At 38.1% G+C, this 20,313-nt stretch overlaps 1 protein-coding gene across 1 annotated transcript; it reads right to left on the bottom strand.

Moving 5' to 3' along the window:
• Positions 1–8,761: 8,761 nt before the first annotated feature.
• LOC145775900 (uncharacterized) lies at positions 8,762–19,822 on the bottom strand. Its single transcript, XM_082587297.1, has 3 exons — positions 19,514–19,822; positions 17,208–17,326; positions 8,762–10,289 (listed from the first exon to the last, which is right to left on the bottom strand). Exons 1-3 carry the CDS (start codon positions 19,681–19,683, stop codon positions 10,150–10,152), a joined length of 429 nt encoding a protein of 142 aa, XP_082443423.1. The 5' UTR covers positions 19,684–19,822; the 3' UTR covers positions 8,762–10,149.
• Positions 19,823–20,313: the final 491 nt, after the last annotated feature.

Below are 20,313 nucleotides of genomic sequence, written 5' to 3'. Positions count from 1 at the left end.
GTCTTCTTTATAATTTCCATCAATTACGTATATGCCTGCAAACATAAAATATATCCAATTGGTCATGGATACTCCATGCAGGGTTTTAAACCAGATTTCAAGTTTACTTTGCATGCTTAGCAATTTTTATTGAAGCAACATTTATTTTTTAAACATTCACAATTGATGAAAATGGTTGTTTTAATGTCTATTTTATATCATATCTAGGCTATATGTCGTAGTATCATTATTGTTCATATGTGCTTTATCTTTTTCTTTCTTTTTAATTGATTTTCAAATTTTCTGGCCCCCCCCGAAAAAAACTCCTAGATCCGCGCCTGGGTGTAATATTCGGCAGTAAACGTCAAAAAACATTAACAGCTATCCAAGCTGATACCAATGTTGATTTATTTGTTTTTAAGAGATATTCATGGACAATATTTCCAAAACTAGCATCTTACTCCATTGTAATTGCTTTTACCTGAGATGCCTTGCTAAAAAAACTCACCCAAATTTAAAAATCATTATCGTGCAATCTGTCTGGAATAACCCTATAACTATTACTCCACCAGTAGCCTACATAACAACTACAAAATTACAAGCAAGATAATTGTACAAAGTGACATATGAGAATCAAAAATAATTAAATATAGAAAGTCTTGGGTCTGGGATTACCGTAGGCTACTCATTTGGAATTGGAAAACCAAATGTAGCTTGCCTGGCAGAGTTTTTACTTTGAGCTTGGGGGGGCATTGCCCCCCCAAGCCCCCCGGCAATTACGGGCCTGTAATAGCAAATCTTAAAGCTGTTTAAAGCAATTAGGTTACAGCTAAAAAGTAAACTTTACCAAATAAGCCACTGTTGTACAAGATCATCAATTTATCTGAGAGTAGTATTACTGAAGAAGTCAAATTACGAGTGTAATATTTATTACATTTGTGATTTCTTTTTAAGTTGCATTTCTACAAATCATTGGTCTAAATTTATGAATACTAGTGGCATACCATTGGGCTAGCCGCTAGACCTACTTTGATAACTTCTTTCTCGTATCCAGGCTGGCTTGCATTTGATTGATTAGTGGACAATACATCACTTTAGATTAATTCATACAGTTTTTCCAAAGTTTTCACGTGGCTTGATTGGAAAAGATTGACTGATTTTTGAGTTACAAGATTAAAAATAAAAATTTGTCTGAAAATGCATACAAATCTGGCAACACTTTTCATAAGTCAACCTTCTCTTACAACCAAGATGACGCAAGTTGCGCTTCCCGGTACGTTCTTGAATTCCCTGTAGCAAAAATTATAGAGCGGTAAGTCCAATGCAGCTAGACGTTTTATTCTACACTTTATGTCTGATGTACACTAAATGTACACTACACTACACTAAATGTCTGTTGTATTTCCAGACGTTTAATATAAAATAAACAATAATAATTGTAGCGATAGCCAACCAAGTGAGAAAACCATTTACCTCTTGTTACTTACTGATTCAGTGTATAAAAGCAACGCAATATATAGTAAGAAAGAAACGCAAAACAATCAACTAAGGAACGTGGTACAGAACGCTCAATTGATTACACGCGCAGTGCGGTAGTAATCAATTCCAACGTCTGTACCAGAAAACGCTGAACTGTGATTATGTAGTGACGCTGGTCACGAGTTACATATATTCAACGTAGATGACGACTATAACACCTCCCCGATAATTTTTATACACAAACATAAAAAATGAACAAGACACCGAATTAACAATAAAACTCAAAGTCCGAAACGAGCCGGAGGTCTGCGGCGACGGCTCGACCTTCGTGGGTTGTGTGGCCCGAATTCCGGTACAGTCGGTGAGTCGTCCGAATTCGTTCGGGCTGAGGTGGAGACAGCGGAAGAGTCGATTGTTGGTGCAGGAGTATCTCCCGGCTCCTGGTCCTCCGATGATGCATAGCGAGGTTGCAGTTGGTCCATATGGCGCCTCCACGTCGGACCATGTGGCAGCAGACGTACCAGGAAGATTCGGCTACCCTGTCGCTTGATCACCTCGGCTGGAACCCAACGAGGATCCTGGCTCCGTCGTGGAGTGAATGATAGCGCGTAACAGGGATCTCCCGGTTTGAAATGTCGTTTGGTACCTTCGGAGGCGTCGGTGTTGTGAGGGTTTTGTCGGGGTACCACTTGAGACGGTGTAGGGAGAAGCGTGTCGATCTTGGTTCGAATCTGACGATTGTTGAGTAATTGGCTTGGAGAGTAGCCACTCGGAGTGGGCGTGCGTCGATATTGCTGTAGGAATTCCAAGACGGCCTGCTTCGGGGGTAGGGAAGATTTGCGAAGTGCTTGCTTGAACGTACGTACGAGGCGCTCCGCCGCTCCATTGGTTTCCGGATGGTAAGGTGCACCCGTGATGTGTACCATACCCCTCTCCTTACAGAAAGTTTGAAATTCTGTGGATTTAAAAGTAGTAGCATTATCGGTAACTATAGTATGGGGATAGCCGAAATGAGCAAAATCTTCTTCTAGCAGGTTGATAGTAGCTGTTGAAGATAAAGAAGTAGTAGCATGAATACATGGGTATTTAGAAAAAGCATCAATGCTGAGTAACCAATGGTAACCCATGAATTCTACCGCATGATCTATGTGCAAGCGACTCCACGGTGCTTCTGGAACCGTCCATGATTGGACCTGGGTTTTAGATTGCGGTTGATATTCGCCACAGGTACTGCACTTGTGACAAAGTTCCGCTATGTCTCGGTCAATGTTTGGCCAGTAGACGGACGTTCTTGCCAACTGCTTCATTCTCTCAATGCCGAAATGTCCTTCATGAAGCAACTGAAGAAAGGAAGGACGAAGTTTGGAAGGGATGACCACTCTGGAACCGTAAAGTAGACACCCGTAACAAGTAGAAAGAGAGTCTGCGTACTTACGAAACGGTTCGACCGGGTCTTGTGGAGAAGACTTGGCCGGCCATCCTTCATGAATGAAACGCATTACCGTGGAAATGATAGGATCTTTAGAAGATTCTTTACGCAGTGAGGCGGCACTTGGGGTCTGGACCTGCAAATCCAAAGCATCGATAGCGCAGACGATATCAATGTCATCCGCACTTTCCTCTTCATCGAAGACTTTATCCCCTCCTGCTGGTAAGCGACTCAAAGCATCAGCGTTTTGATGATCCTTCGTCTTCCTGTACTCAATAGTGTATGTAAATTGCGATAAAAAGAGTGCCCAACGAGCCAAACGATTTGCTGCCAAAGAAGGTGTCGATTTGGTCGGGCCAAAAAGACTAAGCAATGGTTTATGATCTGTGACCAAAATGAATGATCTACCAAAAAGATATTGATAGAATTTCTTTAGCGCAAAAATTATCGACAAAGCCTCTTTCTGAATTTGACTATAGTTTCTCTGCGAGGCTGTTAATACTTTTGAAACGTTTGCTATAGGCCGTTCTGTGCCATCTGGGTAACGGTGAAACAAAGTAGCACCGATGCCCACACTAGAAGCATCACATGCGATACCTACCGGAAGTGACGCATTGAAATGTGTAAGAACCTCATCAGTAGATAGATGATGCTTCAGCTGAGCAAAAGAGTTTTCCTCTTGTTTTCCCCATCTCCAAGGAATGTCCTTTTTCGTGAGATGGTATAGTGGTTCTGCTACAGTAGAAGCGTTCAACGGTAGAAACTTCGAATAAAATTGTAAGGAACCTAAAAACGAACGAAGAGAAGATACGTCAGTGGGGGCAGACATCTCCAGTACGGCGTTTACCTTGGGACCTTTGGAGATGCCCTGCCTGGACAAAATGTGTCCGAGATACTCTACCTGAGGTTGTGCAAACTTACACTTGTCTTTCCTACACCTCAGGCCTTTTGAGTGAAGTCGATCGAGGAGCCGTCTAAGATTCTGGAGATGCTCCTCAGCAGTATTGCCACTGACAAGAATGTCGTCTAGGTAGACTGCGACCCCTGGAAGGTCGGCTGTAAGGTCGTCCATGATCTTCTGAAAATAACCTGGAGCAGAAGATATGCCAAAAGGTAAAACATTTTGTAAAAGTACGCCACGGTGAGTGCTTAATGCGAGTCGTTTTCGACTGTCAGGACCAAGTCGAATCTGATTGTAGGCATCAGCCAAGTCTATCTTGCTGAAACCATACCCACCACCCAACTTTTGCATTAAGTCTTCTGGTAAGGGTAACGGGTGACGATGGGTCTCCAGGGAAGGGTTCACCGTGACTGAATAATCGCCACATATGCGTAACTTGGCCTTCGCTTCTGAAGTGTTTGAAGGCTTACGGACTGGAACAACCGGTGTGCCCCAATCGCAAAACTGAACTGGTGTCCATACACCACGTGCAATTCCCGAATCATAGGCTTGCGCTAAGTCCTCCTTTAGCGCGAAAGGTACAGGCCTAGGTTTGAGAAAAACAGGTTTAACATCAGACTTAAAATCTATGTCTAGTTCATAATCTCGTAAGCACCCGAGTTCAGGCTTAAAAACATCTTTGAACTCGTCACATAAGAGGGAGCATGCTTTCTCCAGACTCTTATCAGGCTTGTCGCATGACTGGATACTCTGTAAAGTAGAATAGTTAGACAGAAGGAATTTATCGATAGAAATTCCTAAAGACGAAATTGCATCACGACCTAGCAAGTTTAGTCCTTTGACTGTCGTGACTACAAAAGAAATATTATCTGACCTTCCCGTGGAAGGACAAGTTACCTGGGCCGTGAAAGAACCCGTGATTGGTACTAGATGCTTGGTAGCAGATTGGAACTGCGACACTGGTGCTTGCAATTGAGGTGCGCCTACCCGAGTCCAGACGTCGCTGGAAAGGAAATTTCCATTTGTAGCAGTGTCCAGTTCTAAGTGTGTGGTTACCGAATTAATGGAGATCGGTACTTCCAACTTTGAATTTCGAGGTTTTCTGCAAGAACTAGAAAGCATGTTAATTTCCTCGATACAATTTACCTTAGAAGGTTTGAACTGTTTAGCTTTCTTTCGACAAACACTCTGTAAGTGTCCCGTAATATTGCAGAAATAGCAAGTGGCTTTCTTAAACCTACAGTCATTGGCGTTGTGGTTGGAATTACCACAGCGATAGCATTCTTTATTTTTAGAAGAAAAGAAAGTACCTGTAAGTTGCCTAGTTTTTGGAGGTTTACTGATGGTCCTTACTTTCGCAACTGGTACTGGTGGAGTGCCGTAAACAGTTTCTTTGGCCACCTTGGCTGCCTCTTCGGTTTCTGATGCAACCTCCACCACACGTTTGAAAGTAAGTTCATCAGCTCTGATTTTGAATAACGCCTTAAGCACCGCCTCGTTACCTATTGAACAAATAAAACGAGTACGTAAAGCTTCGTCCAATGGATTTGAAATGGACGAGAAGTCACAGGTGGCAGCTGCCTGGCGTATGCGGATGGCTAGTTCTTGAGCTGTTTCACCGGGCTTGCGCTTCATTTCGCTCCAGAAACGGAATCGCTCCCTCACGATGAAGCGTTTTGGGTCGAATTGTTGAGCCATGTAATTTGTAATTTCCGTCATGGTGAGATCGTTGACTTCTTTTGGGTTTGTTTCCTGCGCAGCCAAATTTGTTAACATTTTGTAGATTGTAGGTGATTGATTGGTGAGAAAAACCTGCGGCATTTTGTCTTGTGCGACTGATTGTGCTGCTACAAAGGTGTTAAACCTCTTCCAATAGTCTGCCCACAGTTCAGTGGTGGCATCGAACGTTACGAACTTAGGTAAAGATACCTGTTGTTGTATTGTTGTTGGTTGTGGTCTTGAAGTTTGGGCTCGTATTTCTCGTAGTTGTTCAAGGTGGCGCTTTTCTTGGTTGGCAATTTGATCTTGATGACGTTGTTCTTGTTCTTGGTGACGTTGTACTTGTTCTTGATGACGTTGTACTTGTTCTTGGTGACGTTCTTCTTGCCTGGCAATTTGCTCCTTCGTCTGGCGTTCTTGGTTGGCAATTTGTTGTTGCAGGACTTCGATCAGTTTCTCCATGTTTCTAAAATCCTGTAGAAATTCTGTAAAGAATCCTGCCGGCGACGCCAGTTAAATGTCTGTTGTATTTCCAGACGTTTAATATAAAATAAACAATGATAATTGTAGCGATAGCCAACCAAGTGAGAAAACCATTTACCTCTTGTTACTTACTGATTCAGTGTATAAAAGCAACGCAATATATAGTAAGAAAGAAACGCAAAACAATCAACTAAGGAACGTGGTACAGAACGCTCAATTGATTACACGCGCAGTGCGGTAGTAATCAATTCCAACGTCTGTACCAGAAAACGCTGAACTGTGATTATGTAGTGACGCTGGTCACGAGTTACATATATTCAACGTAGATGACGACTATAACACTTATCAAAAAAAAAAGATAAAGCTTTTGGTTTACCTCAAACCGTTGACAGCTGAAAAAGCATTGTAAGCCACCTTGCCTCCTAGTAGAATATACTCAGTGATTAATTAGCTAAGATTAGAAGATTTGTTTAGGTAAAGTTGGTGTATCGGGAATTACACAAACCAAAATCTTATTAAAGTGGACATTGGTCGACGTGAAGACCTTCTTTAATCTTTAACTTTGTAAACTTTTTGAAACAAAGTTGGACATAACTTGCTCTGTTTGTCGTTAGTTAGAAAAAAAACAAGTTACGTGCATAATGGAATGTTGCTCAAAAGAAGGTGACATAAAATTTCAACTTATTTTGATTACCAGTATTTTCAAAATCATTCATTAGCTTATATGCTTTTACGACAGGTCGATATCAAAATACTTCGATTGGTAATAGCCTGCGCAGACTTATGCATTTTTTTATTCAGCATTTTTTAGTTGTTTAATATCTTTTCACTCAGACTGTCCCACTCAGAGTTTTCAAGGCAAATACCTGTGGACGAAACTTGCCTGATGAAAGTCTGTGGGCTATGCACGCACCTGTTTTCAAACACCAACGTATCTTGAAAAAATTGTCGAAAAATTTTCAGAAAACTTATGTAGCCTACAGCAAAAACAAACATTGAACATGCCATTTTTGTGATTTACAAAATTCCTGTATGAGTGTCCTGTAATTAAGATCATGGACAACACACAAGACGTTGTAAGAAGCTTTTTGGTTTGCGGTAAAGCATTCATACACTTTGTACAAACATCTGTGCTTATCAATGCTTTATCCACTCATCGCAAACGTGACAAAATACCACCCAACCGGCGCATGTATGAATTATTATCTTATAAATTGTTTATCAATAAATTACACTTCTAATAAAATGTTATTTAGTTGCAATACGGCATAGTGTTTTTACACTTCCTTTAATTGTGTTATATATTAGCCTACAATTATTTATGTCATCGATTTTTCCAAACTTATCTACAGCTATATTATTTTCCGACAAAACAATGGTATTTGGCTCCACTCGTTTCATTCATCATTCCATAACCAATTAGCTCAAAAACAACAATAATATAAAAGTAAGTATTAGTAGTAGAGTCGTTTGGTTTGTACATCTCATAATGCAGTAACTTTGGCGCTTCAACCATTGTATTGATTGATTGAATCTTTATCCTCGGACTGGGAAAGCTTCTTTGATAGCTTAATCCTGGCAGTTTCGCATACTTGTAGCTGTAGACGTAGAGGCTTTGAACCACTAACGCAGGGCCGGTCACCTAGCTTGACAGAGTGAACTTTCTGATTGTTGAAGTCTTGTTGTCAGGGAATTATCCCATCCAGCAGTTGCAACTGAATGGAGAGTTGTCCTTAGAATACGTTGCTCAAGTTCACATCCCAAGAGCGCTAACCAACTGATCTATCGGGGCGGAGCGAGGAGGTGAAGACGGAGCTATCGGTATTGTATTGAAACATAGTCACAAACATACCTAACAAAAGTGCTTGGACGCCCACTAGATAAACGCAAACAAGCTTTGCAATAAAACAACTGCAATAGTTTTGCCCTGTCTTTCTGCACACGTAATTTCGAATAATGTATCAAGCTATTGCAGATTGCATTGCAACGTGACGATGATGTAATAATTTGCAAATCAATAAAATTGACGGACGTATATTGGACAAGTAAAACTAATAAAAGAGTTTTTACACCTTGGTAGATTGATTGTGGGAATCGTCAATCTCGATACGAGGTAGTCTCTGAGAAGGGTCTGCTACTATTCGGTGAGTCTGATTCGGTGAGTCCGATTCGGTGAGTCCAATTCGGTGAGTTCCTAACCTCTAACCCCTAACCCTAACCCTAACCCCAACCCCCTAGCCCTAAAACGGCAATGATAATTAGGCTACGGTACCCGATAATTAAAAAAAAAATTGAAAAAATCCCCCGTTAAGGGATCGGACTCACCGAATCGGACTCACCGAAACGGACTCACCGAAACGGGCCATTCCGCTCTGAGAACATGGCACTAACGGTTTTGTTCCTACATATAGAAGCTTTGGACCACCTCAGACGTCTGTAAACGTTAAATCAATGTAAAGACAACTGATTTCGCTGTATGGACTGGTGCAGGCCTGGTCACCTACGTTCACAGTTTGATGTTTATGTTAATAAATCTCTTGATTTCTCCATTCACAAGGTGCGGCAAAGTAAAGAATGCTCAGTGTGTTGCTGACCTCACAGCCAGAAAGCTAAAAAAAAGGTAGGTTTTTGTCGCATCTTTGTTTGCAAATTTAGTTGTTTATTCACTCAACCATCGGACATACATTTCAAATTGTTATTTTAAAGTATAAACTTGTAGATTTAGTACTGAGTAAACCAATTCAAAGTCTTAGAGAACAAGTAATATGGATCACACTTTAATTAAGATTGATGCTTTTATGTTGGCCTGCAGCTTCAAATAAAAATAGTAGCAAACCTTTGAATCCCTTTTGAGTTACACTGTTTAGAGAATTTGGAAATGAAAATACACAAACATCGCCACCAATCCCTTTGTGTTTATTTTTTTAGTATTGCATATTACACATAACATAAAAGTAAAAGTGCTCGTCAAAACAGCGAAATCTGCAGACGTTGAATTAATGCAGAAATAACGGATTTTGCTGTCTGGGTCAATTTTACAAATTGCAAATATGCGACGCAAAGCCCAAAGTCTTCGAAAAACCGAAAGGGCTTTTGGAAAGGCGAGTTTTTAATCCAAAGATTGAAGGCAGTTAAAAAAACGACTGTTATTTACGCAATTACGATGTGAGGCAAGATAATGCTAAAATAATATAAAACACTCTATTCAATTTCAGCAGTGTGGAGTAATTAGAATTGACAGCAATAGACACCGCTTTATTTTTGGACTTGTTCTCTATGCTGTTCTGAGCTTATTCTTTGTGTTTAAAAAGTACAGTACAATAGCGTTCAACCAACAAAGGCCCAATATTGACGTTTAAATTCTTCACTGCAGTTTTCACCAACAAAAGTGAATCTCCTATCCAGCAAACCAGAACTTTACACTGACGTATAGCACTCAAAATCATTGTAAAAGAATTTGCTGGTTGGGTGCTGATAACAAAAGCTGTTAAAATCGGTTAAAGATCAACAAGCATCCATCATCTTTTTTTTTCCTTGTGGGAAACCGTTTGATCAAAACCTAAGTGTCGATGCATGTTAACAGAATAACCACATTTGTGGTTCAAGGCAACACAGTTAACTTTGATTTAAAACATGATTTATTTTATTCAGTTGTCGATTGGCTATTCCTTGCGAAGATGAAATAACTTTCACATCTTTTACAGTAGGCAGCAAACAAACCATTGCATTTACGCGTATGCCAAGATGTTAAAAATATCGTAAAATTACAAAGCCCAGCATAATCTAGAAAAGCACCAATATAATCTAGGGCAAAATTAACTACGTTCTCACTTCGAAGTAGACGAATTGATATCATTTTCTATCAATATAACAATGGCTCATGACATTATTGTTTGTAAACATTGTAAAACATTTTTGGGATTTTGCACATAAAACATTGTGTACACGCTCTGTGTTAAAACAATATAAAACGTTCCGCACAAGCTCTCTGTTAAAACAAGTAAACAACACTGTTTTTTTGCTTTTGTTGAAGTCATAATTTCTTGAGTGCAGCGTGGATTATTTTGAAAACAGTTTGAAGCACTTCAAAGCTTCGTATGGACTGGTTCAACCTCTTCTTTTACGAAAAAAGCACGTTTATGCTCGTTTTTTTTTATTATTACCAGCACCACTTCTTGCATTTGTTGCAAGTCATCTGGACTTGAATTTTTTTCTGGCGTCTTCGTTTCAAAAGCTCTGCCCTTATTCTTGAACGACGGGCTTTTCTGAACCGTTTCCTTCGCAGATTTCTCGAACTCCCTATAAAATTTAACACAACATTGAAATTTCACGCATAGTTGCCGCCGCTGTGTTTATGGCCACCAGGTCTGGTAGCATCACCCTAATTTTTTTAAATATCGATAATAAATACAAATTTTACAAATTTAATTCAAAGTGGAAAGTGTTTTATCGCCGCAAGGCTTGATTTTATCGGTTCATCGGCACATCATGTTGTGCCTGTAGTCGATTGCCAAGTCTACAGATGTTTAAGTTTTAAAATGTTTTGCTCATGAACATTTAAAACAATATTCTATTGTCAAGCCTTCTCTACTTAAGGAATGAAATTAAAAAATGCCAGCAAGAAATTCAACGTTCATGAACATGATCATTATAAGATTGACACCTGTTCATTGTTGACTTTTAGAAATTTAGAACATAGACGATTAGATATCCGGAAATAAAGTTTGAATTCCATCGTCGGTTTGATTGATCGAAATAAATATTTTCCGGAATGGAAACGCGTCATCGAAAGTTTCTTGGTGGCTACTGACTACCATGGGTCAGCTGACAGTTAAAAGATTTGCTTTCGCTTTACAGTATAAAGTGCTGTTACTGTAAAACTGTTAAATCTATATAAAAGACTAAGTCCAAATTGTATTATTATCGTATTATTCCTGATGAGGACACTATGACGTGTCAAAAAACGTTTGTTGAATCTTTGTTCATGTAGTTTTTTGTGTGTGTTCGGAAAATAACTATGCCGCTTGCCGAATCCTGAAATGTTGCTTAACTTTATGTGTCTGTGGCATGGTCTGTGGCAAATGGGACAAGCTTTGTGTGACAAGTATCATAGCATATTATTGCCTGTTATTGAACTTGTAGCCTACTAGTAGCATAGCTACATACACTTGACAAAGATCGCTGGATGTTTGTTCAAAGTATAGGAGTAAGCTGCACATCACCATGAGAGTAAGTCTTAGAAAAACAAAGAGCGGAAATACGAAATAAAAATTATTTGAACTTTTCAAGCGCAGTTTTCACAACATATCCAGCTTCCAAAATAGGTACTTTTATATTAGTATGCAGACGTTGAATCATTGTCAAATGAACGAATTTTGCAAGCTGGGTGGCAGCTGTTCAAAATGATACTTTTGCAAACCATTGTTTGCGATTTATGAAATGCATCAGATGATTGTACAGTCCATTCTTTGTTATTGGGCCAATTGATTTTTCCATATAAGTGTGACTGGGCCACAAAGTTTTAGCTTGTTGTTTTTATTTTTTGATGTTCAGGTTTATGTTTGGAGCGCTGAGTTCGAAAATGACCTTCAATATTTCGTAGTATCAGTCGTTTTCATGCGATTTGCAAATTAATTTTTCTTGAAATAATATAACTTTTCTTTAATACAATATACATCAGATTAACTACGGTTGGCGATTCAGTTTAATTTGAAAGAAATAAGAAAAGATCAGGATAGCAACATTATAGGCTACCACCTAGGCCAGCGCTTCTTAACCGGTGCGCCATGGAAACAGTGCTGTGTTAAGCCCTTTGTGGACCCTGGGGCCAGAATAATTTTGGGGTCCCTATCGGCAAGAAGACCTATGGTAATATAGTGTGTGTTCTCACTGCACTCACTTCAATCCTTGCTGCAAGTGACTCTGCACCAAACAATTTACAAAAAAACTTTGACCGAACTAGACTCCTGACATCACTAATCGCAAGAATAGGCCTACTAGAGAATACTGTTAACAAAGAACATGCATGGAAAAACAGGCACTAGATGGTGGTAAATTTACAAAGAAAAATATGCTCATTATTAGGTTACTGTTTCCAACACTGACAACAACACAAATGCAACTAATAACAAACACAGGTCCATCAAGTCATAGCTTCATTTTCTTTCAGAATGAAAGTCTGAAGTAGCATATTGTAGTACGGTAAACATGTTGTCACTGAAACGCAAAAGTATATTATCTGTGGGTCGTCTGAGATGGTGCCCCCTTCTCTCCCCCTCCCCCTTTGATACAGCACGGCATGAAAAGTTGCCAGGTGCGCCGCAGGAAAATTATAAAAATATTCCAAAAAATCTGTATTATTTGTAGAATTAGTAACAGAAAGTACAGAGAGTATGTGTTCTATAAATCTGCGGCACTGAAGTGGGCAGTTTAGTTTATTAAATGTTGTGATATTTTGTTAGTCATAGCAGAGCCAATTTTCTTTTCCACCATAAGTCGTATTGTATGTTTTTATCACTGGAAATTATTACAATATCACAGGCTTCATTTCTTGTATTTTTTTTTACTTTTTTTTGGCTTATCTCTCTGAACCAAAGACAGGCAAGACACAACAATACAACAGGGTTGAGCATTATATTTATAACAATATATTTTACATATTTACAAATAGTTTTAACAGTCAAACGTTTTCGGCTTAACTTAAGCCTTCATCAAGAATCTGAAAATATTTATAAAAATACAATAAATTTAAACTTCTTAAAGATAACTAACTAACTGACTATAAGCATCAAGAAACACGCAGCGATTAAAAGCAATAGTGTGGAAAACAGATAGACAGACGGAAAACAAATTGCATTACGAAAATGCAACTACATAACTACAAAAGAATCACGGGGTACGTGATAGTGATACATCTAGTAAATGTTGAGGAGAATGGACGAGCCTCCAGCAAATAAGTCCTGAATTTTTGTGTCAAATTGGGATTTGCCTTTTCGTAAAATTTTAAATGAGTCAGTAGAGAATTTTCGATCTGTGCAAAAAGAACACTCCGTGATATGGTTTTTGATGGCACTTTTCTTGAAGTCTCTAAAGTTCAGATGCTCCCGTACTCTCGTAGTCAAATGTCTGGTGGACATACCGATGTACGTCAATGCCAAATGACACGGACATTTTGAGCATAGAGACCAAGGTGTCTGGGACTTTAATTGAAAATACGAACTAAGCTTGAATGTTTTGTAAATAGGAAAAACGTCCACATCAAATTTACTTTTCATAAACTGTCCCATTTAACGAGCAAACGTTTTAGATTCTTTTCCCACATACGGAATGGACGAGCAATGCTTCATGTTTAACTCAAACTAAATTCCAACCAAAAGGAAAAGGCTGAAAATGAGAATGAGAAAAACTCTCTCCCAAAACTATATTATGAGCATACAGCACTTTAAAGTTAATGTAACTACGAAGCTTATGTAATAAAAACTTGATAGCAATTGAAGAAAAATATCGGCATACCCAAAATAACTTTAAAATTTTCAAAGGTTTGCAGGTGCGCCATGAGGTAAAAAAGGTTTAAGAAACACTGACCTAGTACGCCTAGAGTTACAGAACAAACATTTCAGCCAGCAGCAGACGCTCAGTAATTACAAAAAACTGGAGAATTGAGCAGCATTAAAATTAAGGTCTACACATAATTCCCACGATAAGCTCGTGTCATCTTTTGTTGGTATTTCTTCTCATTTATCTGAGTAACCTTGGTGCAGCGGCTCACTGCCCTCCTCGTTCACATTTGCCCAATTTGACACAAAAAGAACATGAATGCAGGTAGTGCACTTTTGTGAGAAACTGTATCCAAACAGTGCATGATCCAAACTTGTAGTACGGTACGTTTTTTTACTAAATTTTTGTAATTATTCGCTTTATTTTTGTCTAGACTAGAACGGCATGCAAGCCTACCTACAACAGCTAACTGTCTGGTAAGAATTTCTTTTTGAAGCAGACATTTTGCCAATGCCTTCTACTGGATCGGAGCCAAATACTTTACTGTTCAGTTGTCTTAAGTATAAACACCATTTTTAACTTTTTCTTTTGAAACTTTTGGAAATATTGTCTGTACAAACATGCTTGAAGTAAAAGCTTCACAGTCTAACTTTAAAATCTTTTTTAAACTGTTAAATCTCTCGCTATGTGTAGACTGCAGATCATCACACAATGAAATAGCTTCTCTCTGAACTAAAGGGTGTGTGATCCAGGAGTTAAATTCTTTTTTGGAGGCCACTTAATTTCATATGAAATGCTGATGCTCAACTACAGTATTTTATAAGGAATGAAAGTATAAATGCAACATCCTTAATGACTGAAGTAAAAACGTTATCATCTTCAAACTCACTCAAAATTCCCAATTGTTTAAACCAGGGGTGTGCAACCTTTATTACAGGAGGGCCACATATAAATATCTGTGTGAAACCGCGGGCCGCACGTTTATTTAGCATATGCTTTCTAGTAGTTGCAGGCACAAAAAAGTATTTTTTTTTATTATTCATGTTATTCTTATGGCATTACTAGAGGTTATCTCCACGCAGAAATAATAAGTTAAGACGCATAAATTTCTGAAGAAAACTGCTATTCAAACTTATTGTCACACCGACTACGAGTTCAATGAGAAATTTGCAGCTGGTTTCTTTTCCCGACGACTTTTTCCAAATTTATTGAAAGTGCTCGCAATTCGAAGTCCATTTTCTAGGTGTTCGCCTGTCAGAACCGATCGATAGGGAGATTTTATGACGCCCGTTTTAGGAAAAATTTGTTCGCATAAATACGTTGAGCCAAAAAGAGCCATTTTTAAAGCCATGAATTTTTTCAAATGTGGAAAGTCATCTTGGTTGAGATGTTTTCGGTAAAAATCAAAAAATTCACGACTTCTTTCCGCAGTTCGCAAAATCGTCGCAACATGCAGCCCTTGCTTAACCAGCGCACTTCGGAAAAGTAAAGTAGATCTGTATGTGTCGTTTTTGAGATCATCCAGCACCTTGGGAAACTGACGATGGTTGGAGCCCTCGTGCTCGAATGAAATTACTGCCTTAATAACCGGGCTCAGGACGTGTTTGAACTTCAAGGATTTTTCGCACAGGTTTTGCTGGTGAATGATACAATGAAAAATTGCTATGTCATCATCGATTTTTCTCTCCCACAAGGCAGACTTCAAGAGACCTATGAATATAATGCCAATTCCGGACATGGATCGAGCACCATCAGTTGCGAATCCGCATAAGCTGGACAAGTCCAGTTCGAACTTGTCAAAAAGCATCAATTACTTCATTAAAAATGTCAGCACCAGTTGTCGTGCCCTTCGTTGACTGTAGTGACAGAAGCTCTTCCGTTTCGTTCGTCTTTGTCCACTCCTTTTACAAATATGGCCAACTGTGCTGTGTCCTTCTGGTCCGTACTTTCATCGATCGCAAAACTTCATGAAACAAAGTTCTTCACCTTATCCCTGAGAGTATCACTAATATCACAAGCAAGATCATCTATACGCCTTGCTATCGTCCACCGTGACAGACTTATTTTTTCGAACTCACTCTTCATTTTAGTTAGGGCACATTTCTTCTGCGACATCGATAAGACACTGCTTCACAAAATTACCGTCAGAATACGGTTTCATAGTTTGAGCTATTCTCTGTGCAATTCTGTGCCTCTGATGTAGCCCACTGATGTTCCAAATAATTAAATACAATCGGATGAACGGTGGCGGGTGGAAGATTTCTAAAATGGTTAACAGAAGGTGCGAAATGTACAATAAATCCACTCTATAATGAATTGTTCGCACGTATCAGACTAAATTAAATTATAAACATGTTTCGCGGGCCGCACACAATTCAAAATTGGCACATCTTTGCGGGCCGCACAATTTTTCTTCGCGGGCCGTATTTGGCCCGCGGGCCGCACGTTGCACACCCCTGGTTTAAACAATGTTTTTATGTTATATAATATGTTTGCTTTTGTATGAACAGAGTAACTTATGTAAACTCATAGAAATTCGTTGGCATTGTGGAGCAGCACAGTTTAAGAACTTTTAGCTAAACTGCCAATAAAAGTTGAAAAGCTTTGTAATCAATTCCATTAAAACACCCAAATTCACCTCATTGTGATCTGATAGTGATCAGCACTTGCACAACGACGTTGTACAACTGTAAAATCTGTAGAAAGCTTCAACAACGAGTTTTTATATCAACCTAACTGGATACTTTGTTCAAAACGTTTTGCATTTTTTTGTAAAAATCTGGTTCATGTCTCGCAGAAGTTGCCCTTTTTTTACTGATTAAGACTATGAAGCTCTGTACATGCACAGTTTTCATAAAAATATGCACCCTCGTTTACTGCAATAGCATTACAGTAGATTATATTGACGGTAACTCTAACAAAAGGAAGCGCAGAAATCGGTAGACTTTCATAATGTGGAGCAATGGAAAATTGTATGCTCGGGTATAGCTTAGGCTATTTATTTTTTGTTTATTCTGTGATTTAGGCCTATTACACAAAAATAACAATTATTTAGGTGGTTGACATTAATGTTCCACGATATTAAAGTTTCTGCAAAAGTCATTTTATACCTTCCATGCAATGCTTCTACTGATATGACCGTAAGATACTTTTACATAGTAGGCATGAATTTTATTTGCCGCTATAAAACAAGCCAACTCTGAAAAACAAAACATAGCAAGTATCTCAAAAAAAACTACTTACAGCAGAAAAAAACTGACATCACATCCGCATTCAGTATAACCAAATCTAACTCAAGAAACATTTCAAACTCGAGATAAAAAAAATTTGTTGCCTAATGTAGCCTAATGTATGCCTGTTTTTTTAATTTTTGTTTGAGCGAAGTCAACTCCTATAAGAGTGATTGAAAGTCGTCTAATCTTAACAAACGTCATTCTTTCCTATTCTAAAACAAACCAGTTTGTAATGATATATCGTGCGGTTTTAACTTGGTAAAATTGAAGATGGAGACCATAGACTGGAGACGTTCACCCAGTGTGAAGCATAAATCACTATTCAGCAAAAAAGATCTCACACTGAGGTGAGAACAGAAAATGGTGATAAATAATATTATTGCAGCACCGACTTCAAAGTTTTTCTCTTCGTATTCTGTTGCAATAATTACTTTTTGTAAACTTTATAAAAACAACATTCTTCTGTCGGCTACTTGCAATCACTTACATTTTTTCGGAATACTTCTCTTTGTCAAGATGGCAAAACGGCATCTTTCATAAAGATCATGGCATTTGTTTTCCATCGGTTTGGAGCAGGAAATAATCGCTTTTTTCCGTTTTTCTTGCCTAAACACAAAAATTTAAGTAGTGGTTGTTCAACCTGGAACCACGAGTTAGTTTATGTCGCTATCAATTAGGTTAATTTCAAAATTTAAAAGCGAATTTTTAAAAAGAAATTGCAAATACGTGTTATAAAACAATAAATATTTTTCTTTTAGTTTAGGTATATGTCAGCATTCCACTTTGGTAACGTGAGTTAAACCAATAAAACATAGTCATATAACACGGTTCAATTTCAATACCCCGCATCGAAGTCACTGCGAACGGACATTTGACTATTCAGGCCAAAGGTGGACTACGCATCAACTCTTGTTAAAATCAATTATTTGATACTAATTGCAAAAAGTATAACAGGCCATCAACAGAAACTCACCGGGAATACGTTTATTTACAAAATTTCAACAACGCAATAGACGACTTTTATTTGATTTCAATCTCAAAAGCTAAATTTTCTGTGTCATAAATTCGAATAGCTTGATAGATTTCAATTAATATCGAATTTTATCGCACTTTGAATTAGTTTGTCAAGTTCTATCGGGGTTTACCTAGAACTGCGAGAAGAAGAACTAAAACCAAAACAAGAACTACGTCCATCAATGATAACATGACACATATCAAATTTATATGTGTCGCCCTACAACAGTTTTTTTTTAGGGGTCTTTAGGTGACGATTTCCCATCTTGTATCATCTTCACAATGTCACCACATTATTACATTGACTTTGCCTCGTTGCTTTATGTAAAAACGCAACATTACAAGTTTACGTTTACAATGTGGCAAGTTAATGCTGCACTTGATGTGACATCAAGCTTACAGTAGTTTAGTTCGTAAATCCAATATCATAATTCGTAAGTCTTATGAAACACGATACAGTCTTGTCAGATTTAATGCGAAAATTTTCTGCCACAGACGCATTTTATGAAAGTGATTACGCTGCATATAGTAGCGTTGCCGACAGGCGCTATGATCACCAATCCCCTTTGAGACATAGCCTACGTGACGTAACAATAATTGAATCGGTCATATAGTAGTAATAGTAAATCGTGTTATTATTACAATTGATGCAATTATTGTGGCATCACGAATACTTCAAAGAAGTGGTTACGGGTGAAGTTCATACGTCTCCTGATAACGCTGCTGACGACAACTAAAATACATATTTAACGATATCAATATGTCTTGAAATTTGTAGCAATTTCCAACTCTGGGCTGTTGGAACCAGACGGTACAATAATAACTTACGTCAAAAAATGCAACAATGTTGAAAAATTACTCTGTCTTAAATATTGTCCCCACAAACAAGCATAAACCCTAGAAAATTAGTAATAGTATGTAGAAAACTACTGGCCTGCATTAATTAATTGATTAATTTATTTGGTATGAAAGCATAGTCAGAAAACATAATTTTTGCAAACTGATACCCACACGATGCCATGATGTCGTAAGTTAATCTGGCTAGCAACCACTTTTTACAGCTATTTGACGCTTACAGACAGCGATTCGAAGAACACCCGTAAATGGGGAGGCATCACGCTTCAACGAAAACGTAAACTCTCAAACTATGCTAACATTGTCAAAACCGATTTCATGCAGTGGAAAGCGATTAGCTCTAGCTAGCTAAAACCCTAAAAGCCTCAGCAAAAATCACACCACGAACGATTTCACACTCTCTGAGCATAGGCTCGTAGCCCATGGAACTGAGTGGTGATGCATTTTAGTTAAAACAGATCCCTCAAAGAATTAAGTCTACGCTTTGGGCCAAGTGGGTTACATTCACACATTTTTGTAATCGGTACTTCGTAATTTGTCTTATTCAATACAGCTACTGGAAGTAGTTTTGTTTTGACTTTGTTGCTGCTTGATTGCAGTTACTTGAGCCGTTACGTGTCTTAATCCTCTCGTATTTGAGACTTTCCTTTAACTTTCAACGACAGCTCGGCTGTCTAGTGTTTGGATCTGCGGCACATCACAGGTGATACGTTTGTTAGTGCAGACCTTCTTGCGAAAATAGTTTTCGCCAAACTCGGCCAAATCAACGTCCTTAATTCAAAACTCCTGATTAGGCTCTTTGATACGACTTCAAAAAGTTGATAAAGGTTACATTACATATGTTACAAATTATTATTCACCTCTATGTACAATTTAATCAGCTCGTTTAGTAAAAAACTTAAAAAAATATAATATTTTTGTTACCAATTTCGAAGACCACCAATTCTTTGCTGAGAATTTGTGCCTCTGAAAGTTCGTTTTTTGAATCGACGACGTCTGAATTTTCCACTCTTACTTGCATGGATAAAATCAACAAAAAGTAAAAAAATGAACAAAAGAACAATACAACTAGATTTCTTTAGTCGACAATCCATGAATAGAAATTTCTTGCTTCACATAAATCTTTGACTTCTTGTAAGCATAATTCCTTGGTTTACAAAACTGATATCAGACAAAGACAAGGCAACATATTTGAACTTCTTAGAGTAAAATGATAGAATAGCTAATCTAATACAAAACAAAGTTCTGTATAAAAAACGTTAAAACAAGTTCACATTGTAACAAGGCACGTTGTCATTTCAGGTCTCCCCAGTTTTAACATAATCTTTTCATTTTTATTCGATCTTTGTGATTGCCTAGCCGCTGTTGAATCGTAGCCTGAACATAAACTGCTTGCAGCAACTTTGAACGTACAAACAAACAATTTTTCTTTTTTAATTAAAAATTACTAGAAACCAGTTTGAAGGTCTAAAGATCTGAGAATCTTTTTTACACCTTACTATACCAACAGGATATATTCAATTGACTTCTTATAGAGGCTGTTGACTTTCACTGCCGGATTTTCAAGATTAGACCAACCCACCTGTAAAATAGCTGCATAGCTCAAAAGCCTTTGAAAGTTGAGAATAAAACTTTTCGTTTTTCTTTTTCTAAGCTCAACGTGCCGCTGGCAGACAACTTTTTTCTCTGTCGAAGATTTACTATCAACGTTTCTGCAATGAAAT

The sequence above is a fragment of the Aplidium turbinatum genome, chromosome 8 (assembly GCF_918807975.1).
Source record: "Aplidium turbinatum chromosome 8, kaAplTurb1.1, whole genome shotgun sequence".
Classification (NCBI taxonomy): domain Eukaryota; kingdom Metazoa; phylum Chordata; class Ascidiacea; order Aplousobranchia; family Polyclinidae; genus Aplidium; species Aplidium turbinatum.
The sequence above is the reverse complement of the archived record's forward strand: the minus strand, read 5'-3'. Positions and strand labels throughout refer to the sequence as shown.